The 23,149-nt window shown below is 38.7% G+C and overlaps 4 protein-coding genes across 5 annotated transcripts; 2 read left to right on the top strand and 2 right to left on the bottom strand.

Moving 5' to 3' along the window:
• The first annotated feature begins 2,454 nt into the window (after positions 1-2,454).
• Positions 2,455-7,192, top strand: LOC117907459 (wall-associated receptor kinase 3-like). Its single transcript, XM_034821005.1, has 3 exons — positions 2,455-3,298; positions 5,404-5,553; positions 5,825-7,192. The coding sequence occupies exons 1-3, from the start codon at positions 3,184-3,186 to the stop codon at positions 6,997-6,999; spliced, it is 1,440 nt and encodes a 479-aa protein (XP_034676896.1). The 5' UTR covers positions 2,455-3,183; the 3' UTR covers positions 7,000-7,192.
• A 1,017-nt stretch (positions 7,193-8,209) lies between these two features.
• LOC117907585 lies at positions 8,210-9,469 on the bottom strand. Of its 2 annotated transcripts, none has more exons than XM_034821176.1 (2): positions 9,083-9,469; positions 8,210-8,888 (listed from the first exon to the last, which is right to left on the bottom strand). In XM_034821176.1, the coding sequence occupies exons 1-2, from the start codon at positions 9,384-9,386 to the stop codon at positions 8,395-8,397; spliced, it is 798 nt and encodes a 265-aa protein (XP_034677067.1). In that variant the 5' UTR covers positions 9,387-9,469; the 3' UTR covers positions 8,210-8,394. The 2 variants fall into 2 exon arrangements, with proteins under 2 accessions (XP_034677067.1, XP_034677068.1); XM_034821177.1 differs by having other exon boundaries at positions 8,210-8,882.
• A 3,890-nt stretch (positions 9,470-13,359) lies between these two features.
• On the bottom strand, positions 13,360-14,752 carry LOC117907287. Its single transcript, XM_034820788.1, has 2 exons — positions 14,254-14,752; positions 13,360-14,067 (listed from the first exon to the last, which is right to left on the bottom strand). The coding sequence occupies exons 1-2, from the start codon at positions 14,735-14,737 to the stop codon at positions 13,577-13,579; spliced, it is 975 nt and encodes a 324-aa protein (XP_034676679.1). The 5' UTR covers positions 14,738-14,752; the 3' UTR covers positions 13,360-13,576.
• Positions 14,753-18,795: 4,043 nt separating this feature from the next.
• On the top strand, positions 18,796-21,301 carry LOC117907505 (galactan beta-1,4-galactosyltransferase GALS1). The gene is made up of 3 exons (XM_034821052.1): positions 18,796-20,057; positions 20,325-20,675; positions 20,773-21,301. The coding sequence occupies exons 1-3, from the start codon at positions 18,910-18,912 to the stop codon at positions 20,822-20,824; spliced, it is 1,551 nt and encodes a 516-aa protein (XP_034676943.1). The 5' UTR covers positions 18,796-18,909; the 3' UTR covers positions 20,825-21,301.
• The last annotated feature ends 1,848 nt before the right edge of the window (positions 21,302-23,149 follow it).

The raw sequence follows: 23,149 nt of genomic DNA, 5'->3' as shown, positions 1-23,149 counted from the left end.
TATAAGCCTGTGCCATGTCTAGGTGCCCATGGCTTGGGCTTGTTGCTTGCTTCCCAGTTTCCCAGCAACGAGCCATGGCATTGCGCCCATGGCTAATCCTTCTTGGTGCACAGGGCATTGCGCCCTTGTGTTGTGCGTAGGCATCTCGGTGCGAGTCAGCTATTGGAGTTATCAGACCATGGCATTGCGCCCATGGTTTCATTAGCTGGTTCACCGCACAAGGCTTAGGCGCCCTCGTGCTTGCGCGGGGAGGGGGTAGGCTGCACTAGGCCCCGTGCCGTTGCGGCCACGGGGTGCACAACACACATGTCATGGAGCCCATGTGTGCTTGCTTGAGTCGCGTCGTGTGTCTTTGGCACGCCAAGGCCGTGCCATGGTGCCCCCTTGGTGCGGTCAAAGCTTCTCTTGGTGGCTCCCTCCTTTGAGTCACTTACCCCCCCTTAAAGAGCAATACAGGCCGTTTTCATTGTTTTTTGAGGAGACATCAATATGTCTGAGGATGCATAATGGAATATAATTTTAATTATAAATTAAAATTCCAAGTCAGCCTTCATCTGCACCACCTAAGTCAGGTGCGCGCGTGATGCCCATCTGGTGAGCACGCGGTGCATGTCTGGCTAACCCTCAGCGCGCGCGCGGTGCGCGTCTAGCTCGCCCGTGGTGTGTGCTCGATGCGCGTCTGGCTCGCCCACGGTCTCCTCACATGGCTCCTGGAGTTTGAACCACCAAACCTCCAGGATTTCCCTGCTTTCATCCTAGGCTTTCATGGATGCAAGGCCTACCCATGAGGCCTATTCCTCCATGGTTAAGTCAAGGGTCTAAGGGGCTGACAGCTGTCATATACAAGTTGAAAGAGAGAAAATGCGAAGAGGATGAGAGAATTCAAATTTTTTTAACAATAACGACAAAAAATATATTGATGTTGGTGGTCACTGAAAATTGAAATTCAAACTAAAATTATAATTTTTAAAGGATGATATTCAAATTACAATTTTTTTTAATAAGTCAAAATTGAGCTTTTATAAAACAAAATATCATTTTCATAAAAAAAAAAATTATAAATATTATTTAAGTTAAACAAATAGTAAAGTTTTTATTGAACTCTAAGTAATGTTTATGGTTTCCGAAAAGTCGATATAGAGAAAGAAAAAAAAAGGGGGGGGAGATACATAAAAATTGACAACGTCCGTAAAGAAATAAAATGCACTTGACAAAAGCAGAATATTGCAAAAAGTAAAAACTTTGGTGGTGGTGCCAAACAATCCGTAAAAAATGGCTATAAAAAGGGGAAGCTACTTGTGGTTTTTTTGCATGTTCACTAAATAATAATAGTATTTTTAATTGATTTCTAATGCAGATGGTAAAGAAGAAATTTGAAGAGAATATGTTATAAATATATAGATTGGATTGTCACTTCCAAGCTTAAAAGGTAGTGCCATATATCTGGCAACGGTCAAAGGCATCACGTGCCACCAGCACCGGAGTCTTGAGGGAAGAATGGTAGGTAGCATCTGAATGGAAAATTGGGTTATATGTTAAATCACAAGTAATTTGAGATGGGTGGATTCTCGAGTGAAGGACAAGGCGGCGAATCATGTTCCAAACACGATAAATTACATTTGACAAAAGTGGAATGTTGCAGACTTCCATACACCATAAAACTTTGGATTCGGATTCTTGGAGATATCTCCATAACACTCCTATGAGCTTCCCTTCCCCCCAATATGCCGGTTTTTGAAAATCATTTGTACAACTCATAATTACCATACGTACCATTTACAAAGATGATCATACAATATACGTAAGGCTGTAACCTCAGGTCCTTAACTTTGCTAGCCTACTCAATGGGACAGAGGGCTTGACTTTTACAAGTCGTTTTTAGAAATAAAAATAAATAAAATTTTTGAAGGATGATATTGAATTATAAAATAAGTTTTTGAATTAGTTAAAATAGGGTTGTAAAGAAAGGTTACAAAAAATCAAAACATTTTATCTCAAAATTAAAAGATTTTTTTGAAAAATATGAGAAAGAGGGACAAAAAAACTATCAAACCATGGATGAGGTTACGTCTGAGTGGATTTCAAGTATAGATTGGATTGTTACTGCCAAGCTTTAAGCTTTAAAGGTTAACTTGGTTTGGGGTAGTCTTATGATCACTCTTATCTCATGTGGCAGTCGGTGGTTAGAAAATTCAAAGACATCACATTGGATTGGGATTCAATGGTTGTCATTCTTCGACAATGTCCACATCTCCATCATCTGGGTGATGTGATAGACCCAACCTGAACCTGTCCTACTCAATTCAATGGGACAGAGACCTTGGCTTTACAAGTCTTCGTTGGAGATGAAAACATACGTATCACATACTACATTTTCTCCCGAGGTTAGATAAAAGCTAAATATTTAAGAAGGTATTTCATTTGGATGAGCAGAGGAAATGAAAATGAAAATGGTTGTGGGTATGGGGGTGCTGCGGCTGGTTTTGTGGTTAGCGACAGCGACTGCACCAGCAACAACTGAATCATCATCAGATGTAAAGCCTGGTTGCAAAGATTACTGTGGAAATATTATCGTTCCTTACCCCTTTGGAATATACGAGGAGAAATGTGCCTGGGACAAAGACTTTCTGCTGAATTGCACTGCCACTGGATTACTCCTTGGTGCCAACATTCCTGTTGTCAGTGTATCAGTGAAGGAGGCCACACTGGTTGTCACAATTCATCCGGCTTATGACTGCTACAACGAGTCCGGGTTGGCTTATTACTTCGACCAGGCGATCGAACTGGTTGAAAACAGCTCATTCACATTCTCTGACTCCCGCAACAAGTTCACAGCTTTGGGTTGCGATACCATGGCCTATGTGATGGGTCCTAAGGCGCAGCTGTATGCGAGTGGGTGTAGTACTTTTTGTGATAAACCCGTCAACTTTGCACAATCTAATTCTTGCTCCGGTTTAGGTTGCTGCCAAACCTCTATCCCGGCGGGTCTTCACACATTAAACATTACTCTTCGCAGCTCTGGGAACCACAGCAGGATTTTGTGGTTCAGTAAGTGTAGCTACGCATTTTTGGTTGATTCTGACTCTTTTCATCTTTCAAAGATGAACCTATCTGATGACCCCCAAATCTTTGTGGATCCCCCTGTGGTGCTTGACTGGGTAATCAAAGGCAACTGCTCCAGACATGACTGCGGCCAGAATTCTATATGCAAAGACTCTTAACACAACTCGCTCTGGATATCTTTGCTCCTGCGAACAAGGCTATGCAGGGAACCCTTATCTGCCCAACGGATGCCAGGGTAAGTAATTTTGATTTCTATATATATATATATATATATACACATATTATTAAGGTGTATGGGAAAATAATATTATTAATACACCCTTTCCCTTCCCCTTCCCCTTCCCTCATTATTCTTGTAAAAACACTTCATTTTGTGTATCATCCGTGTTGGAACCACACAATTGGCAATTGATAATTTGTTAAAATAATATTTTATTACCTTTTATTATATATATTTTTTAACTTAGTAATAAATTTATTTATAATAAACTAATCATACTTACACTATACTCTAATTTATATTAGACCAAAAGTCTTAATTAACATATATAAACTAAATAAATCATAATTTCTAATGTTTTTTCAAATTTGAGTTTAAGTCATATTATACTTTCAACAACCTCCATTAAACTGAGCTACAAAGTCAATCACATTGAGTGTTATCTTCAACTTCTCGAATACATCCGTCTTTAGTGGCTTTATAAAAATATTTGTAACTTGATCTTCTGATATACAAAACTTAAGTTCTATTTCATCATTTTTCATGAGTTCCTAATTGTGATTCTTTGTTGTCCAAAATATCAAGCCTAAATTACGTAGCAACTCTGTCCAAGAAAAACCGGAGAAAGAGTCACTACGACTTTTATAGTACTCCGGATATCGTCCTCAAGGACTGACCTATGGAAGTTGTCAGACTAGGTCTAAAAATCTGTTTTTTGTTAAATTCTTGAATTGGAAAAAATAAAAATTTGATTTGAACAAAATTGAATGTAATAAAATAAACCATAAATAAATTGTAAAAGAATGATTGATTTCTAATTCAAATGATTCAATATTGGGGGTTCCACAATCCAACTTTGGGTATTGGACTTCAGGCAAAACAAGGGTATCAATTTTAATTAGTCTTAGGGTATTCAAAATGTAGGGTCAAATGAGATCAACCTGAGTTCCACAACTCAAGATTGCATCTATATCCTAAATTTTAATATTTTATTCCATTGCTAAAATACCAAATAGATGAATGAGTATAAAAATTGAGTTTAGGTTTAAGAGTTAGGCCTTTACCACTCTATGTAGATTTGTCTTAGGGTAGATAACAATAGCAGAAACCTCAGATAACCAGGGATAACGAATTACCAAGAATCTCTAATATCAAGGAATGAACTATTGTACCATCCCCTAATTCAAACTAACATTAGAGGATTCTTTCTTCAATCGCTACATAACAATATAGTCGAATTTTGCACTTAAAGATCATATAATTTTCTTTACTATTCTTTAATCATCAAGTTTTTCACCATTAACTCACATTTGGTTTATAATGATTTGTATTCAATCAAAATAATTTGAGATCGATATAGAATCATTCATGCAGACATACTCAAATTCACCTTTTAATGTTTGCAATTTTAGTCATTCGATATGATCATTATCTTTTATACAATTTTTGTAGAGTAACTTATGTCTCTTTTGTTGTTTTTGCCTCTAAAATTTTCTCAAATATGGATTCATCTATTACTTGGAATATTGCATATAGTAATTTTTTTATCTTTCTTTCGAGAATCTTTCAATGAATTTTTCTACTCTTTTGATAGTGCATTGAATGCTTTTGAATTAGGCACTTCATTGTAACAATCGTTGACTAGTATCGAAATACACTAATTATGAAAATTCTTACCTATGAATTTTGAGAATTGAGTTATTATTTGTAATCATAGTTTCACCAATAATATTGCAACTTTCTTATGATTCTGCGCATTTCTTGGTATTCTAGCTCTAATATTACATTTCACTTTCTTTGATCTTTTGACTCTCATACTATATGTTGGAAACCATTCAATTATATATTGATAATATTTTTGCTAAAATAATATTTCATTACATTCTATTATATATTTTTTAACATAATAACAAAATTATTTATAATAAACAAATTACACTTTCACTGAAACTCCAATTCATATTAGATCAAAAGTCCCAATTACCATAAGAAACTTAAATAAATAATAATTTTTAATGTTTTTAAATTCCTAAAATTCTTCTGATTGGAGTTAAAGTTGGATTATAATTTCAAGATTCTTTTTCCCTTGCCCCTTGTTCCTGTGTTTTGTTTTGAAGCAGATATCAATGAATGCGAAGATCCAAAAACTTACACATGCCAAGGTACTTGCAAGAATACAGCTGGGAACTACACTTGCAGCTGTCCACTGGGAATGCATGGGAATGGTAAAGTGGCTTGTCAAGGATTTCGTGTCACCACATTTGCCGCAGGTTCTCTCCTCTGCTCAATCTCTTGTGACGTTCTTAAAAAAAATGTCTGGCTATAATTTCGAATTCAATTTCAATCCCCAACTTCAATCGACAATTGTGTGAATTTTGGTCCAACAAAAACCAAATATGATTTTGGCTGCAGATTTTTTTTCCTCTAAGCTGGGCTTTGCTTGAAAACAGGGGCTTAGAAAACGGCACCCTTCATCTTTTCAAATTCTCTCGTATATGATATATCTATCTATGATTCTATGTTGGTTGCTTGTGTGAACAGTTATTGGAGCGTTTGTTGTTGCTGTGGTTGCTTGTATTTTAATCTTCATTGAATGGAAGAAGCTGGCAAGACATAAAAATTTTAAGAAAAATGGGGGTTTGCTCTTAAAGCGCCAGAGGATAAAGCTCTTTACTGAGGCAGAGTTGAAGAAAGCAACCAACAATTACGACCGCAGTCGGCTGCTTGGTCGAGGAGGTTCTGGACATGTTTACAAAGGAATTTTAGCGGATGACGTCCAAGTTGCTGTGAAAAAGCCGGTAGAAGTGGACAAGATTCAAATAAACGAGCAGTTCCAACATGAAATTGACGTTGTTTCACAGGTCAACCATGTCAATGTGGTGAAGCTCTTGGGGCTATGTTTAGAGACTCCAGTCACAATGCTGGTTTATGAATTTGTGTCTAATGGAACACTGTTTCAACATATCCATGACCCGAATTCAGAAATCGTTCGCTCATGGAAACTCCGGCTGAGGATTGCTATCGAGACTGCGGGAGCACTCAAGTATCTTCATTCTTTAGCTGATCCCCCTGTCATTCATAGGGATGTCAAATCCATGAACATACTTCTAGACAACAAACATACTGCTAAGGTAGCAGATTTTGGAACTTCAGTGCTGATTCCGCTGGATCAAACTGCCATAAACACAAAAATAGCAGGGACATTGGGGTACTTGGATCCTGAGTATATGCAAACCGGAAACTTAACTGCCAAGAGTGATGTCTATAGCTTTGGCGTTGTCGTGATGGAGCTTTTAACGGGATGGAATCCAACTCCTGGTGGAAGGTCTGTGGATGACCCAAATAGGAATATCATTCACGACTTTCTCTGCGCCGTGGAAACCAATCGTCTCTCTGACATTTTGAACGTTAGCATTAACGGTGAAGCTGAAAGGAAGCAGATAGAAGGAGTTGCTGAGCTTGCAAAGAGATGTCTAAGTGGGAGTGGCGTGGCAAGGCCAACAATGCAACAAGTGGAAGACGAGCTCAAGGGCTTGCAACGAGAAGCTGAGAATTTGTTGGCCGGTGAAAGTGAAACAGGGGAAGAGACCCAGAGCTTACTAAGTGAAATAGAGGGCCGATCCTCCGAAAAGGATGAATCCCATTCCCATACCCATTACGTGACAGCCTTTGATATTCAACCACAAGAGGTTTCTGGCGTCATTATCTTTCCCTAGCCTGAAATAAGGGAACCCTACTCTCACTCTCTGCATCATGATCCATGCATCATGCATGCTATGGTACCACCTTCTGTATTCCTGTCATGGTTTATCCTGTGTGAGCTTCTTCTAGCTTAATTGCTAGTCATGATTGTGGCATAAGTTGTATTAAACCTTTTGTGGTGTGTTCTTATTATATGTTTATGTTGTATGGTATTGTGTATGAAATTAATATCTACAATTATGCCTTGTGAAGAATGAATCCTCCGAGAATCGCTCCCCAATCTATTTGAAAGTGGAATGAATCCCCTCACACCAAGGAGTTGGAGAGCTTGAAATCTTGAAACAAAACATTTTATAGTTTTTGTGGCCTCGCCTTTCTGGGCACACTGAGGTTTGGATTCAAACCATATTAAGTTTGTTGATATATGGTATACATTATGAGCCTAAATCTTTAACAAACTAGGCTTTTAAGAAAATTGGTAACTCAATATGGTATGAAAGTTGTGTTTAGTTGGAGTATTTTCTGTTACCTGCTTTGTTTGTTCTACTGAACTTTTAGGAAAGATTACAGAGTCCTCTGCTTCCCCAGTGGAACCTTTTTCCACCACATTCACAGTAAAAATGGGATGACTCAATCTCAAGGATACCCTCCCCAAGCCTATCTCCTCTCTGCAGCCTCAATTTTGATCATTCATTAAGATGCCGAATTTGCCAAGATATCTTTGGATGATAAGTAGATGGCAAAAGTCTCTCAAATAACTACATTAGTTCAGGATACATTGGGTTATTTGGATCCTGAATATTCACAGATAATCCAACTGACAGAAAAGAGTAATGTGTATAGTTTTGGAGGAGTGCCAGCAGAGCTCCTAACTGGAAAGATGCCAAATGCAGCAAAATGGCCTCTTCCAAATTCTCAAAGCCCATGTAGTGAATGAGGCAAACGAGAGATGTTATTGCAGTTGCAGATCTTGCAAAAATGAAAGAAGAAGGTTCATTAGGCATCCATGAACTTGGATTAGAGTTGGCTTTTTGGTGATTAATTTATAAATTGAGCATGTGGCCAACAGGAAAGTGCCTGGCCTGGACATCTGCTTTTCGTTGGAATATAATGTGATGAATTAATTGGTTTCTATATTCCAAATTTAGTGCATTTTATTGAAGGATCAATACAACCTCACTACACAATACATTAGTAAAAATAAATAATAATAATTCCAGAGCATGACAATTGAAACAATACCATTGAGCATAATTTTTTTTACATACTTCACACAGCAAGCACTTCTCTAATCAAAACCCCATCAGCTATGAATTTAACAGTTCCAAATTTAGGCTTCTAGTAGAAACAGGTGCGGACATAAATACATACATACATAAGAGCTGAGCAACAACTTCTACTTGCTCTTTTCATTCCAATCTTCTTGCACTAGCGCTCTTCCCTGCAGCCATAGTTTGACCTAGGACATCCCCAACACCTTGTCCAAGCCCCCCAATGAGTCCTCCAATGAACTCCATAACAACCACGGATGCAATCTTTATGAAAGTCCCCCGCATACTAGGCTTTTCTAAGCACGTGACGCCATTGGCACGCAGCCCATTCACCATGTTCTTAGCACAAACTGCATGGAGATGGTAATCACATGCTGTGGCTGTGCAACGATACACCCGCCCTGGCCTCTTTCTTTTGCACTCACCACAGCTGAAACCAGGTTCACCACTTGATAATGTCATTGCAGGCATCAGGGTTAGGGGGTGGGGATGAGCCAGCGGAAAGGTCATTTCCGTAGAAAGCATTGCACAGCAAGGGTGCATCTGGAAACTGCATGCACTGCAACGAAATGTATACCCTGCCGTTGGCTTGTTGCAAATATCACACCTTTTCCCTAGAATTCCGCCTTTAACTATGATGAAAATTTCATATTAGAAAGCCAGGTTATCACTGATCTGCTATTAGTAATCAAAATAAAAAATTAAAAGGTAGTTGGTATTGTTATCAAAATCAAATTAGAAGGAGACTTTAGTTAACATACACATGATAATTCTTATCAAAAAATTACAAGGGTGATAATTAAAGAGAACATGTACTTTAACTCACCTGGTTTAGAACAGAATCCAAGTGGGTGCTGGCAGTGGAGGGGATGGCTCTTGAGAGTGGTGGGAGCCAAGGCACAGAACTCGTGTAGCTGATGGTTACACTGTTGGCATGTGAACCTTGTGCCTGCTCCGTATTCCTTGCAGCCCATGCATGTAAAAGGGTCAGGTGAGGTGAGTAGAGCTAGGGGGTGTTGTGGGTGACAGGACAGAAGTATCTGCTCTCCCCGAGTTTGATTATGAGAGGTTGGGTATTGAAATGAAGGGGACTTGCTTCGGACTAGTGATGCTTGCTTCGGGAATTCCATGGAAGGAGACTTGTGTGAGAGAAATGTGTGCTTCCCTTCTTCGAGGGTTTCTTGCTCCAATTATATATGGGCTCAGTCCCTTCCTCCCCTCCTTCCAAACTCCACTCTTCATTTGATGGAGAAAATTGCAAACTAAGCAAGAATATTAATATGCTAGGTAGTAGAGATGTCACCATCTGAAGACCATACAAAAAGAAGATGCCGGTAGGGTCACCCTCGTCAATGGGGCACATGACCCATATTTGCCTTATAAACAGAAAAATAAATAAATGAAGGAAAGGTGACACCCTTGATTTATATGTTGGTTTCTATCTGATCCTTCTTAAACAATCATTCATCGCACTAATATATGTTTCGATACGATTAGTTTTAGCAAATCAAGTGATTATATGAGGTGTGGCCCTTCAAAAGCCAACACGAGAATAAAAATAGGGCCCCTTGATTCCTGATAGGGAGGACCTTATGCAACCGAACGCACCCACAAGGAAATAATACACACACCATCCCACCAAAGTCAAGGTTTTCTTTCACCCGGAATCATGGGTGTTTTGTGAAAAGCATGAAGCTTTTTCCTTGGGAGGTTCTTATTCCATTTCTAGTCTACAAACAAAGAAAATTTTGCTACCTTACTTAGCTTGCATTAAGGGATTGTTTCTGTTTTCTTCCTTGAAGTCTTAAAATTGCTTTTAAGACTTCATGACTTTTTTAAGATCATTGTATTTCATTAAAGAGAAAAAGAAACTTTTTTTGTCATTCTTTTTTCAACCTTTAACTCTACTATAATATTTAAACCTAATTTCTCATATCAAATGAAATCATAAAATATATTTTTAAGAACTTTGAATAACCCTTGCCTTGAAAACAAATTAAACTGTGTCAATTTGGATGAGAGTAAATTCACTATAAACTAAAATTGTCATAAAAATAGAATGTGAATTAATTATGTATGGTTTTTTTATTTTTTTGTCTATTTTTTCTCTTATTGTTAAAAAAAATTCAGATTTAAAATTTTCTTATGAATTATTTCTCAAAAATAAAACGCTTGACACCAAAACACTTATTTGAATAATAAATTAATAAAAAAAATGGATCCACAAAAACCACTATTTTATCCCATACATTTGTATAGATTTCTCAATCAAAAATAAAAATAAAAAATAAAAATCATAAATTTTTTATTAGAAATGAATTTATTATCAATTTTAAAAATTCCACAACTTACCTTTCCATTCAACAAAATCAAATTAAATTACTTATTATCATTAAAGCCCAAAACATAATTAATACTTATCTAAATATCCACTAAAAGTCAATAATTTAATTAGTTTTAAAAAATAAAAATTTAGAATTTTTTTTTTCTAAATTAAAAATCTACAACTTAACAAATCAATCTCAATAATAAAACATATATTTTAATCATAAATTCCTAATCCAAAGATACGTGACATAGAAATAAACATTAAGATGCTAACTTAATTTCTATTTTTTTTTTTTTTACCAACCAAGCATCATTAAAAATCTATTTATTATTCAAGTACTAATTTTTTGACTAATTACATAATTAATCAGTATATCATGTTTATAATTATTAGAAAATTTTTAATATATTTGGATATTTGAAAATAAGTTAAGAAACCCTTTTTTTTTCAAATTAAAATAAGAAAAAAAATATAATAATTGATTTTATAAATGTTGTAATATATAAAAATAACATCCAATAATTGACATTTAGACATAATAAAAATAAGCAATTTAACATTTAATGACATTCAACCCTATGTCTTTATTCGGACTAAAGTCCGTTTAAGTTTATTCTAGATTTGAACAAAATAAAACATCTTTTAGGTGTATATGACGTGTTATACTCTCTAATATTTTGTGAGTGTTTTGAATGATAGAGCATTTCATTAACAATATTTTGAAAGAATATATTTGTTAATCACTTCATTGATCAATTCCACTTGTTAGTTGTAATTACTTTTTCCATTTAAACACACTAGAAAGTACAAAGAAAGAGTGGAGATATTCCCATTAACAATATATTTGTCATGTTTCAAATACTGTTTTGGATTGCGATCATCTTAAATCCTAATTCTATACAAAGTATTTGCTGTTTTGATTCTATTCCTAAAGGCAAAAATACGTGTTGTGTTTTCAAACTTGCTTTTCTTCTTGCACACCAAGCAAATACACCCAAAAAAAAAAGCCAACTAGAAGAATGCAAGAATCTGGAGACCCAAACCCAACTCACCTTCCTTCCTGGTTGCACTACAAATACATGTAAATTGACTACAAACAATGGTGCTTATAGCTTTGGTTGCACACTTGCACTTGACCCCGCAATAATATTTAATTATTAAAAACTCAAATTTTGACAGGACAAAACTTTCATTATACACACACCCATTTTCTTCCCAAAATGGTAAGAGAAGAATTAGCGTGATTGGTTAAGCTGGGGATAGTAAAATGGGAATATCCCCAATAGGATCGCATTGTTTGTGTGCCCAATCCTATGGCTTCATCTTTCCACCAACGCCATTGGATCTGATTGTGGTGTGGGGCCAGAATTCTAACACAACCCACTCCCGATATGGTTATGGAGAACCCTTATCCGGGATGTCGGGTAAGTAAATTCATTATCATCTATTACTTTGTATTTCTATCCTCTGCTTTCTTGTGTTTTGTTTTCCACACACAATGAATTCAAATAGGGGTGATGACAGGAACGTTTTGGTCTAGGTCTCGGATGAGACTCGATTGGGATCAATATCAGAAAATTTTTCAAAACCTGGAAGGGACTCAAGAGCTCACTAAGGGAGAATTTATTGGCTGAAGAGACTAAGAACTCACTGAGGACTCCTCTGAAAATGCTGCTCGTGAACCGGATCAATCATCAATCCCACCCCCATTATGTCATGTGACAGCATTTGATATTCAACTAGAAGAGGAGGTTTCAGGTGCCATATCTTTCCCTAGGCTCTGCGTTATCATCCATGCGCCATGTGGCACCACCATGTATAATCCTGCCATATTTTATCCAGTGATATATGACCAAAGTTAGTGTGGGCTTCTTTAGTCTTAATTGCTAATCGTGTTTGTGGAATAACTTGTGTTTAATCTTTTGTGGTGTGTTCTTAGTATGCATTGTGTGAGAAATATGTACAATTATGCCTACTTTTGAGCTTTTTCCCTGTTGTACATTCTCTGGTCCTCTGCTGTTCCAGTCTGGAACCCATCCTAACTAATATTACATCGTTTCTTTGGCCCACATTGGAAAGAAATGGGAGCTTTTAAGCCTTCAACTATATATGCTGTTGGGTTATTTGATTATAAGAGATGAACTCTAGTTGCAATTTTTAATAAACACCAGAGCTACTACCTTTATTTGCCGCTACTGAGCTTTTAGGAAAGATTACCAAGTCTTAATGCTTCTCCATTCTCCAACGGTGAACCTTTTCCACCACGTCCACAGTAAACCAATCTCTTCGGACAGCCGTGTAAGTATAGCCACCGAAACTCCCAAGATATTGTTTTCCATTGATCAATCTATCAAATGACTACATTAGTTCGGCGGACGATTGGCTTATTTGGTTCCTGAATATTTCCTTACAAGCCAACTGACAGAGAAGAGTGATGTGCATAGTTTTGGAGTAGTTCTAGCGCAGCTCCTAGTTTCTCAAAGCCCATGTAGTGAATGAGTGAAACAGGGAGCAAATTATAGTCCTTAGGGGCGAAGAATGGCCAACAACGAAAGAAGTAGTAGCATTGGTAGAAGGGTTGCAGAAGGTTCATGAAACATCCACATGAACTTGGATACCCCCATTCATATCAGAGTAGGCCTTTTGTGACTAAATTAGGCATTTGGCCAACGGGTAGGGTCCTGGACATCTGCTTTTGTTGGAATTTAATGTCATGAACTAATTGATTTCTATCTTCCAAATAAAGTGCATTCTATTGAGGAAACAATACAATCTCAATACACAATAGAGTGCATTAATAAAAATATATACCTGCAGAGGATGAAAATTGAAACAATACCCTTGAGAATAAATTTTACATACAGCAAACACACCTCTAATCAAACCCCAATCAGCTATAAACATTTAACATAAGAATTTCAAATTCAAGCTTCTAGTTGAAACACTTGCAGACAAAAGAGCTTGTTGAACATGGTAACAGCTTGTGCCCATTCATTCCAATCTTCGTCTAGTAGTGCACCGCCCTCTTGCGATAGTTTGAACCAGGACATCCCCAACACCTTGTCCAAGCCCCTCAATCAGTCCTCCAATGAACTCTATAACAACCTGAGATGCAATCTTTGCGGCAGTCCCCAGCATGCTAGGCTTTTCTAAGCTCATGATGCCACTTGCACGCAACCCATTAACCATGTTCTTAGCACAAACTGCATGGAGATGATAATCACATGATGGGGCTGTGCAATGAAACACCCGCCCTGACCTCTTTCTTTTGCACTCACCACAGCTGAAACCAGGGTCACCACTTGATAATGCCATTGCAGGCATCAGGGTTAGGGGGTGGGGATGGACCACAAAGGTCATTTCAGTAGAAAGCATAGCGCAGCAAGGGTGAATCTGGAAACTGCATGCACTGCAACGGAAAGTATACCCTGCCGTTGGCTTGCTGCAAATATCACACTTGGTCCCTAAAATTCCGCCTTTAACTATAATGAAATTTATATATCACAAAGCCAAGTTAGCATTCATCTGCTAATATAGTAATCAAAATCAAAATTAAACAGGTAGAAAATAATATAGAGTTAGTTGATGATATTATACTTACCAAAATTAAAAAAAATTAATGAATCGGCACATGTTAATTCATACCTAAAAACAAGTTATAAACTTACCTGGCTTAGAACAGAATTCCAGTGGGTGTAGGCGGTGGAGAGGATGACTCTTGAGAGTTGTAGGAGCCAAGGCACAGAATTCATGTAGTTGATTGTTACACTGTTGGCATGTGAACCTTGTGCCTGCTCCATATTCCTTGCAGCCCATGCATATGAAGGGGTCAGGTGAGGTGACCTGAGCCAGGGGGTGAGGATGACAGGAAAGAAGCATCGGCTCTCCCTGAGTTGGATTGACAGAGCTTGGGTATTCAACTGAAGGAGACTTGTTTAGGACAAGTGATGTTGAGCGAGGAAAGTTTGGGAATTCCATTGAATTAGATCTCTGCGGGAGAAATGTGCTTGACTTCTTCATGGCCTTGTTGCTCGTATTATGGTTCAGTCCTCCCCTTCCAAGCCCCAGACTAAGCAAAGAATATTTATGCTTGTAAAAGTTGTCAGTATCTGAAGGCCATCCAAAAAGAGGATGCCAGTAGATCACCCTCATCAATAGGTCACATGCACTAATGTTACAACTATCCATTATAAACAGAAAAAGAGAGAGAAAAAACACAAAGGAAAGGTGACACTCTTTATATATTGGTTTCTAATTGTTCTCAAACAGTCATTCATCAGACTTATTGCATCTAAACTTAACTTGTATATATGTTTTGATACGATTAGTTATTGGACATCAAGTGATTATATGAGTTGCGATCCTTCAAAAGCCAACATGAGAATAAAAATAGGGCCCAGAAAAGAAGAGTTGATTCCTGATAGGGAGGACCCTATGAAACTGAACGCACTCAACAAGCAAATAATAGACACACCATCCCACCAAAGTCAAGGTTTCTTTCATCTTTAATCATGGGCAATAGCATGTGATGTGAAAAGCGTGAAACTTTTCCTGCGGAGTATTCGATTCAAAGTGAAAAACAAAGAAATTTTGCAGCTTTTTTGGTTCTGAGCTTTCCCAACTTCTTCAAAGATCAAAGATGAAGGTTAGGTGTTCCAAGATGTCTTGTAATCCAAATATATTTTCTGGATGTTGTGAGTTGTAGAGCATTTAACTGACAGATATTTAATGGGATGCCTTTCTTAATCACTTGACTTATGATTGCTTATGCCCCTTTTTGTATGTCATAATTGATTCTCCTTGTTACTACTTTCTCACTTTGCCCATTTATACACCAAGAAAAACACACCAGAAACTAGAAAGAAAATTAAAGTGGAGATACCCCCTTCTGCCCCCTTTAACCTTATAATTTATTTTTCAAACACTGTTTTAGATTGCAATCATCTTAAGTTTGATCACACATATCCTAATTCTATACAAAGTATTTGCTTATGTTTTTTATTCTATTCCTGAAGACCAAAATACGTGTCGTATTTTTCAAATATGCCTTTGAAATGAGCCATGAGCCTCAACGCCTTGTCAAGACTCTCTTCTTGCGCACCAACTGCTATACCCACTTTAACCATATATTCACTTTCCCTGAAACACCGATACGTGATCTATTTCCAAGTGTACTGGGAAGTCCCAAGACATGACAAGGCTTAGACTTGTGGCTTATCATGAATGGTATATTTCTGAAATACGCTTCTAGACTCTTGTTTAATTTCAGATATTTATCCTGGTTTGATAAAACTTCCGCCAGATGTAAAACACCAATGAAAAGAGAGGAAAAAAAGGATTCAATCTTGCCTCTCAAAAGCTCATTCTTTAAGACTTGGTGTCAGTAACATGGATAAGGCTCTTTTGGCTTGTCATGCCAATGAATTCAGTATCTCCTCTTTTGCAGTAAAAGTAGTGGGTAGTGCTACAACAACCATAGCAAGGCTGAGGAACTTCTGTCCAGAGGTGGGCGAATTTATTTTGGGCCAAGCAAATACTCAAACCAGCTTGGTTAAGTGGTGGGCTGCCATGGGACAGATCCAACATGAGCCCTACCTTCAAAGCAACCAGTGCCAAGTGCCAAACACAGGAGACTAATGGCCAGTCTTCATGGCACAAAGGCTGACCCCACATTAAGGTTGTCATTGCAGTTTTAATACTTGGATACAGCCGAAAATTTGAGGCACCCAACTGTACAAGTTTTAAAATCCATACATGATACACCTAATGGACTGACTCCACCGCCATACAAACCAACCAACCCTCGCCACGTTTAGCAAATCCCATGGCCCCAGGCCCCCAGCTCACATGTGGCTCCAAACACATCTTGCAAATCTGCACTTGTTACTAGTACAATTACCTTATTCTGGAGAGGTTGAATATGTTGATTAATTTTTATATTACTACGAAATCTTGTCTTTCCCTTCCGTTTATGTCATTTTCCCATGCCACCTTCCAATAGGTGATTTATGGCACTGGAGTCGAGCCTTTCATATATAATATAAGTCTTCAAGTCTTAAAACTACAAAAACATCAATTAATGAGTGATGACCACAATTCTGAAACTTTTATAACTAGCCTTCTGCAAACACCACAATCAAGTAAGAAATGCAGTAAAACGTAAATTTTAGACCTTATACATACAAGAAGCCGAAAGCGCCCCCCATAATGGTTTGGTCTTATTCGCTTTCCACGGGCCTTTGGCTTTGCCGACAGTATGAAGAAGAAGTCCTAACCTACAAAATGTTTAATTTCCAAACAAATTCTATCTTGTCAGTATGTAAATCTCAACCACCCCTTCGTTGAAGGACGTGTATAAAAGCAAAACAAATTGGGAATAGTATTTAGGAGGGTTAAAGCTTCGTAAATTGCTTACCATGCACATACAACTAATACTTGAATTTAAGTGGCCCAGCCTCCTGTTCCCGTTACCCAATAGGAACATCGGCCACAAGATGCCATAAAGTGATAGGACAAAGGGCTTACATATAAGTAAAACCTGAGAAGAAGAAAGAAGTGGCAGAAAAACAAAAGTGGGAAAATGACCGATTGTATATGCTTCTCCAAATGCCAGCTGGTTCTCACGTCGCAATAATTGCAATTGGCCAGCATCTTCTGTTTTTTAACCCCTCTCCAGAATTTTAGGGGCATTGCATTCAAATCCAGCAATGACTGATTGGGCTTTGGCAAGGATGGTAGATCTTCAACCTCCAATGGAGGAGTCCAAGCTAGGACTTTTGGCCAAGGCTATGGTCTCCTACTGACACTGCCAAATCAAATCCATGATTCACGCTCCCACTATTATTTTTTCCATGGGTACCACTGAACAAAATTTGTAAGACTTAACTGTTTTGTTTGTGTGTTTCTTTCTTTTCCTTTTTTTGGGGAGAAGGAAAATCCTTGAAACCTGTTCATTGATTTTGATTGGGAAGCCTAGAAAGGAATCCCAGGAGGCAGTGATCCGTTATGTAGTAGGATAACTGTGGTGAGATTAAGAGAATTAGAGGTGGGTGAGAGGAAAAGGAAGGGGTAAAAGAGTGACGTGTGTGGGTAAAGGTGTGGCACTCTAACAGCGTCGCATGAGGGTCAATCATTTTGGACTGGCCAAGCTCCACCCCCTTTCTTTGAATGCCATCGCTTCTCATGATATATTACGAAGCAGGCCACTCCAGATTCTGTTTTCCATTTAAAATTGTACATTTGTACCATGCCTCTCCCTCACATATTATTTTGATCCAATTTTTTAGGATGCTTGAAGTTAAGAGGAGAGGAATGATTTTAAAAAGAAAATTGGTTGTAACTTGTAAGGTTCAACTTCCTGATATTAAAAGGAGAAAAGGAGAAATAATTAATGACTTGTCATAGCCCCTCCTTCAGTATTAAAATGATTACCCACTCCTGCAAGAAATGCAGAAACTCTTTCAGTAATGGCATCTTTAATGCCTTCAGAAATTTCAAAGCTTTGAAAGTTTGGGAAATAAGACTTATCTTTTGGGGAAAATATTATTAATGCTCAAAGTGTAGTGTGTAGCTTCTGTAATAAGTAACAATTTTCTTCCATTTGCATAAACATCGATTTGGTTACTGTCAAATTGAATGTAGTAAACTTGAACTTTTTGCCTCATTTTTTTTAATACGAATAAAGGACTGGTGTTGATTTGATCTGAGGCTGCCATAATGTCACTCTTTCAACTACCTCATTCTTCATCTACATTTATTTGCCCCCCTCAACTAACCTCTATCTTTAATATAAAAGTCATTTTCGATGAACTATAAAAAATTGTTCATACTATCTCTCTATCTCTTAGAAGAGTCAAGGTTAACCTTGGCCACACAACTAACTCATCAGGCTAAGCCTAACTAAAGACCGTTTAGGTTCTGTAACAACTATTTTATTTTATTTTTGTTCTTTTGCACTATTAACCCATGTCATGCTTTAATATTCAATTCGATTCAAAAACCTATCAATCGATTAGAAAAATGCAAACGGAAGATCGGCAAAATGTAAGGAAATTTGGTCCCACATTGAAGCTTTAGGAAAGATTGGGGAAAATGGGATGAAAGACGGGAATGAAGAGCACAGAGGGCAAGGGTAGAAAGCAGAGACGTGGAATGTCAGTTTAGTAATAAGTGGAAGATCAAGACCCTATTTTAAAGGAGCAGAGAGCACAAAACCACTTTAGTGTGTGGCGCAACCACACTGTCGGTGTCTGCTTGAGAGCTCAGAGTTGAGACTGGGGTGGGGAAAGGGTTTAGTCATTTTTCTGCAATCGCCGGCCGCTCACATGAGGAAAGACGCCTCACCGGCTACCGTCCCCGGCAACTCCGTCGGCAAATTATTCCTATGTTTCGAAACTAAGCCCCTGGTTGCCACATTACTGGCCCTCACCCTTGTCATGGTCATCTGGAATCTCCAGCCCTACTACGAAAACCTCATCTCCACCACCAGCCGCTGTTCCGCCGCCGCCACCTCCACCACCATCGCCACCGGTAATGCATCCATCCTCCCGTATACACCGCCCTCATCCTCCTCCGTCTCTGAAAAAAAGGTCTCCACTCCAAAGGCCAGCTCCAACGCAGACCCTAACAAGCGCCTCTTCTACGCCTACGGCAACGCGGCCTCTCTCTTCGTGCTAATGGGAGCTTACCGCGGCGGTCCTCGGACATTCGCTGTTGTGGGTCTGGCTTCCAAGCCTCTTCACGTCTACGGCCGTCCTTGGTACAAATGCGAGTGGATCTCTAGCAACGGTTCAGCTTCCTTGAGGGCCAAAGCCTACAAAATGCTTCCCGATTGGGGCTACGGTCGGGTGTACACGGTGGTTGTGGTGAACTGCACATTCGCTGAAAACCCAAACGAGGACAACGCTGGTGGGAAGCTTGTCCTCCGTGCCTACTATGGGGAGTCGCCGAGGAAATTCGAGAAGTTCACGGTCTTGGAGGAACAACCAGGGTCCTACAATGAGTCCAATTACCGCCCGCCGTATCAATATGAGTATCTGTACTGCGGGTCATCTTTGTACGGAAGCCTGAGCGCGGCGAGGATACGGGAGTGGATGGCGTATCATGCGTGGTTCTTCGGACCCAAATCACATTTTGTGTTTCACGATGCGGGTGGGGTGTCGCCGGCGGTGAGGGCAGCGCTGGAGCCCTGGGTGCGAGCTGGGTGGGCTACGATTCAAGATATCAGAGGCCAGGCGGAGTTCGACGGCTATTATTACAACCAATTTTTGGTGGTGAACGACTGTCTCCATCGTTACCGACACGCTGCCAACTGGACATTCTACTTCGACGTGGATGAGTATATCTACTTGCCTGACGGCAGGACTCTGGAGTCCGTTATGGAGGAATTCTCCGATTATACCCAGTTCACCATTGAGCAGAATCCAATGTCCAGTGTGCTTTGCTTGAACGACTCCTCCCGCAACTATTCAAGGTATGAAATTCCTCACAATGCTTCCTTCCCTTTTCATTCCCAACCCATAATTGAGGATGGATCTCGATTTCTGCACCCTTTTGGCACTGGAATATTCTTTAGATCTCTAGCTTACTGAATTTCATTCCTTGCATTTGGGGCATCCAGTTCTTTCACTTTCCTTTCCTTTCTGGAAACCCATACGGTCCCAACATTTCCCGTTCATAAACTTCTTCTTTTTCCCTCATTGGGTGGTAGTGGTGATAATGTTTTTGGTAATTAAAACAGGGAATGGGGATTCGAGAAGCTGCTGTTCAGAGATTCACGAACCAGAATCCGGCGAGATAGAAAGTACGCAATACAGGCGAAGAACGCATACTCCACGGGAGTACACATGTCTGAGAATGTAATTGGGAAGACACTACACAAGACCGAAACCAAGATCCGATACTATCACTACCACAATTCCATATCAGTACAGGGTGAGCCTTGCCGTGAATTCCTCCCTATCTCCGCCAAGAACAATGTCACCTGGTTCGATAAGCTCCCTTACGTTTATGACGACAACATGACGAAGCTGGCCAACACCATCAAACAATTCGAGCGCAATACCATCGGATCCATACATGTGTTTCAATAGTAAATCTCTTGAATTTTTTCCCTTTTTTATTATTTTTTTATTTTCCTCTAAAGAAGAAAATTATAAATATAAATTAAGGCCGTGAGACCACCGCAGCCTCACCGACATGGGCATCCAGGCAGAGGAGGTGAACACTGGGCATTGGTAGTTGACTAGCGGCTTTGTGTCTTGTTGCTAAAAGGTTACTCCTTCCCTCTGCCACCGCTGCCATCCTCTGGCCCACGCCACTTTCACTCATGCACAGCCTACTCAAACCACAAAAAGAGTGGGGAAGGGCCAAGGGGAGGGGAGGGGGAGAGATTGAGAAAAAGGGTCCAAAAACCCACTTTGATTTATCTGTAAAGGTGAGAGTGCTTTATTTTATTTGTTGTATTCCTTTGTATTTTCTTATAAAAAAAATGTTTCATTTTGTATAAAAAAAAAAAAAAAAAAATCCGTCGCTATTTTCAACTTGTTCATTATAATTCCGGTATGGGAATTGCATTTTTTTTTTTATCTAATTGAAACTTGGGGAGAGGAGAAAGTGATTTGAAAGTGCCAAAGTGGTGGACGACCGGGGAACAGGCCGTCACCGAATGTATCTCGTAGTTTAAATTGAATAATCCAATATGACCAACTCCAGCCATTATTTGGTGCCTTTGTCCTGATTTAGGATACTTAGCTGTAGCCTGCATTCCCCTAATCATGTATTAAAATTATACCCTTATTTTACTATTTAGGTTCAATGAAGTCAGGCAAATGGTTCATGGGTTACCATAATGATGCACATGAATAATGGTCATAAGTTTTTTTTATGCATGACTTTATGATTAATAATTATTGTCATATTTGTCATATATCAACAATTTCAGTTGGCAATTACCGGCATTAAGGGCCCTTCTCCAAGTGGTTATAATAAAAATACATTTAGTTGGTGGCACTTTTTTCCCTTTTTTGTTTTTTTGGAAGGAAAACATTTCTAACCCTATTAAAATCACTCCCAAACAAGCTCTAAGACGAGGATCTAAGTCATGTTTTACAATATTTAATTATTTATAAACTTACATATATTTAATCCTTGAATGAATTTTAACCAAGCATAAGATTTATCGACTTCTTTTTTGGGGGGTATCTCCCTTATAGCTGCTGAGAGAGAGAGAGGGTGTACATCATGTTCACCAGAGGAAACACCTTGAATTTGCAGGCCGGCCCATAAAAGCCGGGCTGCCGATCCAATTGAATTCCCTAGGGGCCTTGAAAATTTGATCTGATTTGCTCCCCATCTTCTTATGGTGGTATGTGCCTGAAGTGATTGGCATATTCCAAGTGCCCAATATCGGCTTCTTAGGCAGGTCCAAGGCCCATGAACGATGGGCCTATGTGCTTCTGTCCCGCTTGTGAATGGGCCCATGCCTATCCTTGATACAATTTGGAAGGCAGAAGGCAGCAAAAGAGCATCTTCACTTTTAGGCCTTTAGGAGGGTGTTTGGGAAATCTCAAGAAAGCTAGACTGGTGAGGCAGTGGCTTTGGGTTTCCCCTCAGCATGATTAACTTTTCCAAAAATTCGAAACAGCCTTTGAGAGGGACTTAATACAAGGTTCTCGCTTTAGTTAGTGGAGCAATGATATGATTTTGGGTTGGAAGAATTGTCCCTTTTGTTTTTTTTTGTTTTTTGTTTTTTTTTTAATATATGAGCTTTATTAGAGAAGTGGATAAGTATTACTAGATTTTTCCAACTTTGGAATACTTTAAACAGAGCACCAAACTGATATTATAATAGCTGACGCCACCACCATGTTTAATCCCTTTAGCCAAATTCCCCACCCAGATTTGAGATCATCATCCCCTATAACTCCATCGAGGCACTGGACACTGGACTGACCGACCCACCCACCGCCGAGACCTCCAAAAGCCGCCGCAGCGTTTGTATGTAATGCAGGACACGTCCTTATCCTATCTTCCACATGTCACTTTGCCTCTACTCTTTCCCAAGAATCATGCAAAAACCATCCTCCTCCTGGCCTCCTCTCCTTATGTCTCAAACAGAAAGAGGGAGGGTACTTTACATATCAAATCTTGTGAATATAATGTATTATTTTAGCAAAGCCATGATTTAGAGGATGGGGATTTTTTTGTCTCATTTTTATCATTTTTCATTTCCTTTACTCGTATTTTTTATTTTTCTAATGTCTATCATATAAGAAAAACCAAAATATAATTATTAAGTGCATTTTGAATATGATTACAGGTATAGAAAACTTGTACATGCACTAATCCAATCCATTAATAGCTATCTTTTTATTCTTTTAATATTAATATTAATATTACGCTGCTCTCACAAATCACAATTAACCCATAATTTATATTATTTCTTTTTCAATTTTATATTTTTACTCATTATTATCTATAATATTAATTCCCACACAATTAACCTAATCCATTCATTAAAGCAACCAGTGGGGATTTTCCATTTAACACGGAATTCAGTGGAAT

Source organism: Vitis riparia, chromosome 18, assembly GCF_004353265.1.
Source record: "Vitis riparia cultivar Riparia Gloire de Montpellier isolate 1030 chromosome 18, EGFV_Vit.rip_1.0, whole genome shotgun sequence".
In the NCBI taxonomy this organism is placed as follows: domain Eukaryota; kingdom Viridiplantae; phylum Streptophyta; class Magnoliopsida; order Vitales; family Vitaceae; genus Vitis; species Vitis riparia.
Note: the sequence above shows the minus strand (reverse complement) of the source record. Positions and strands in the feature narration are given on the sequence as shown.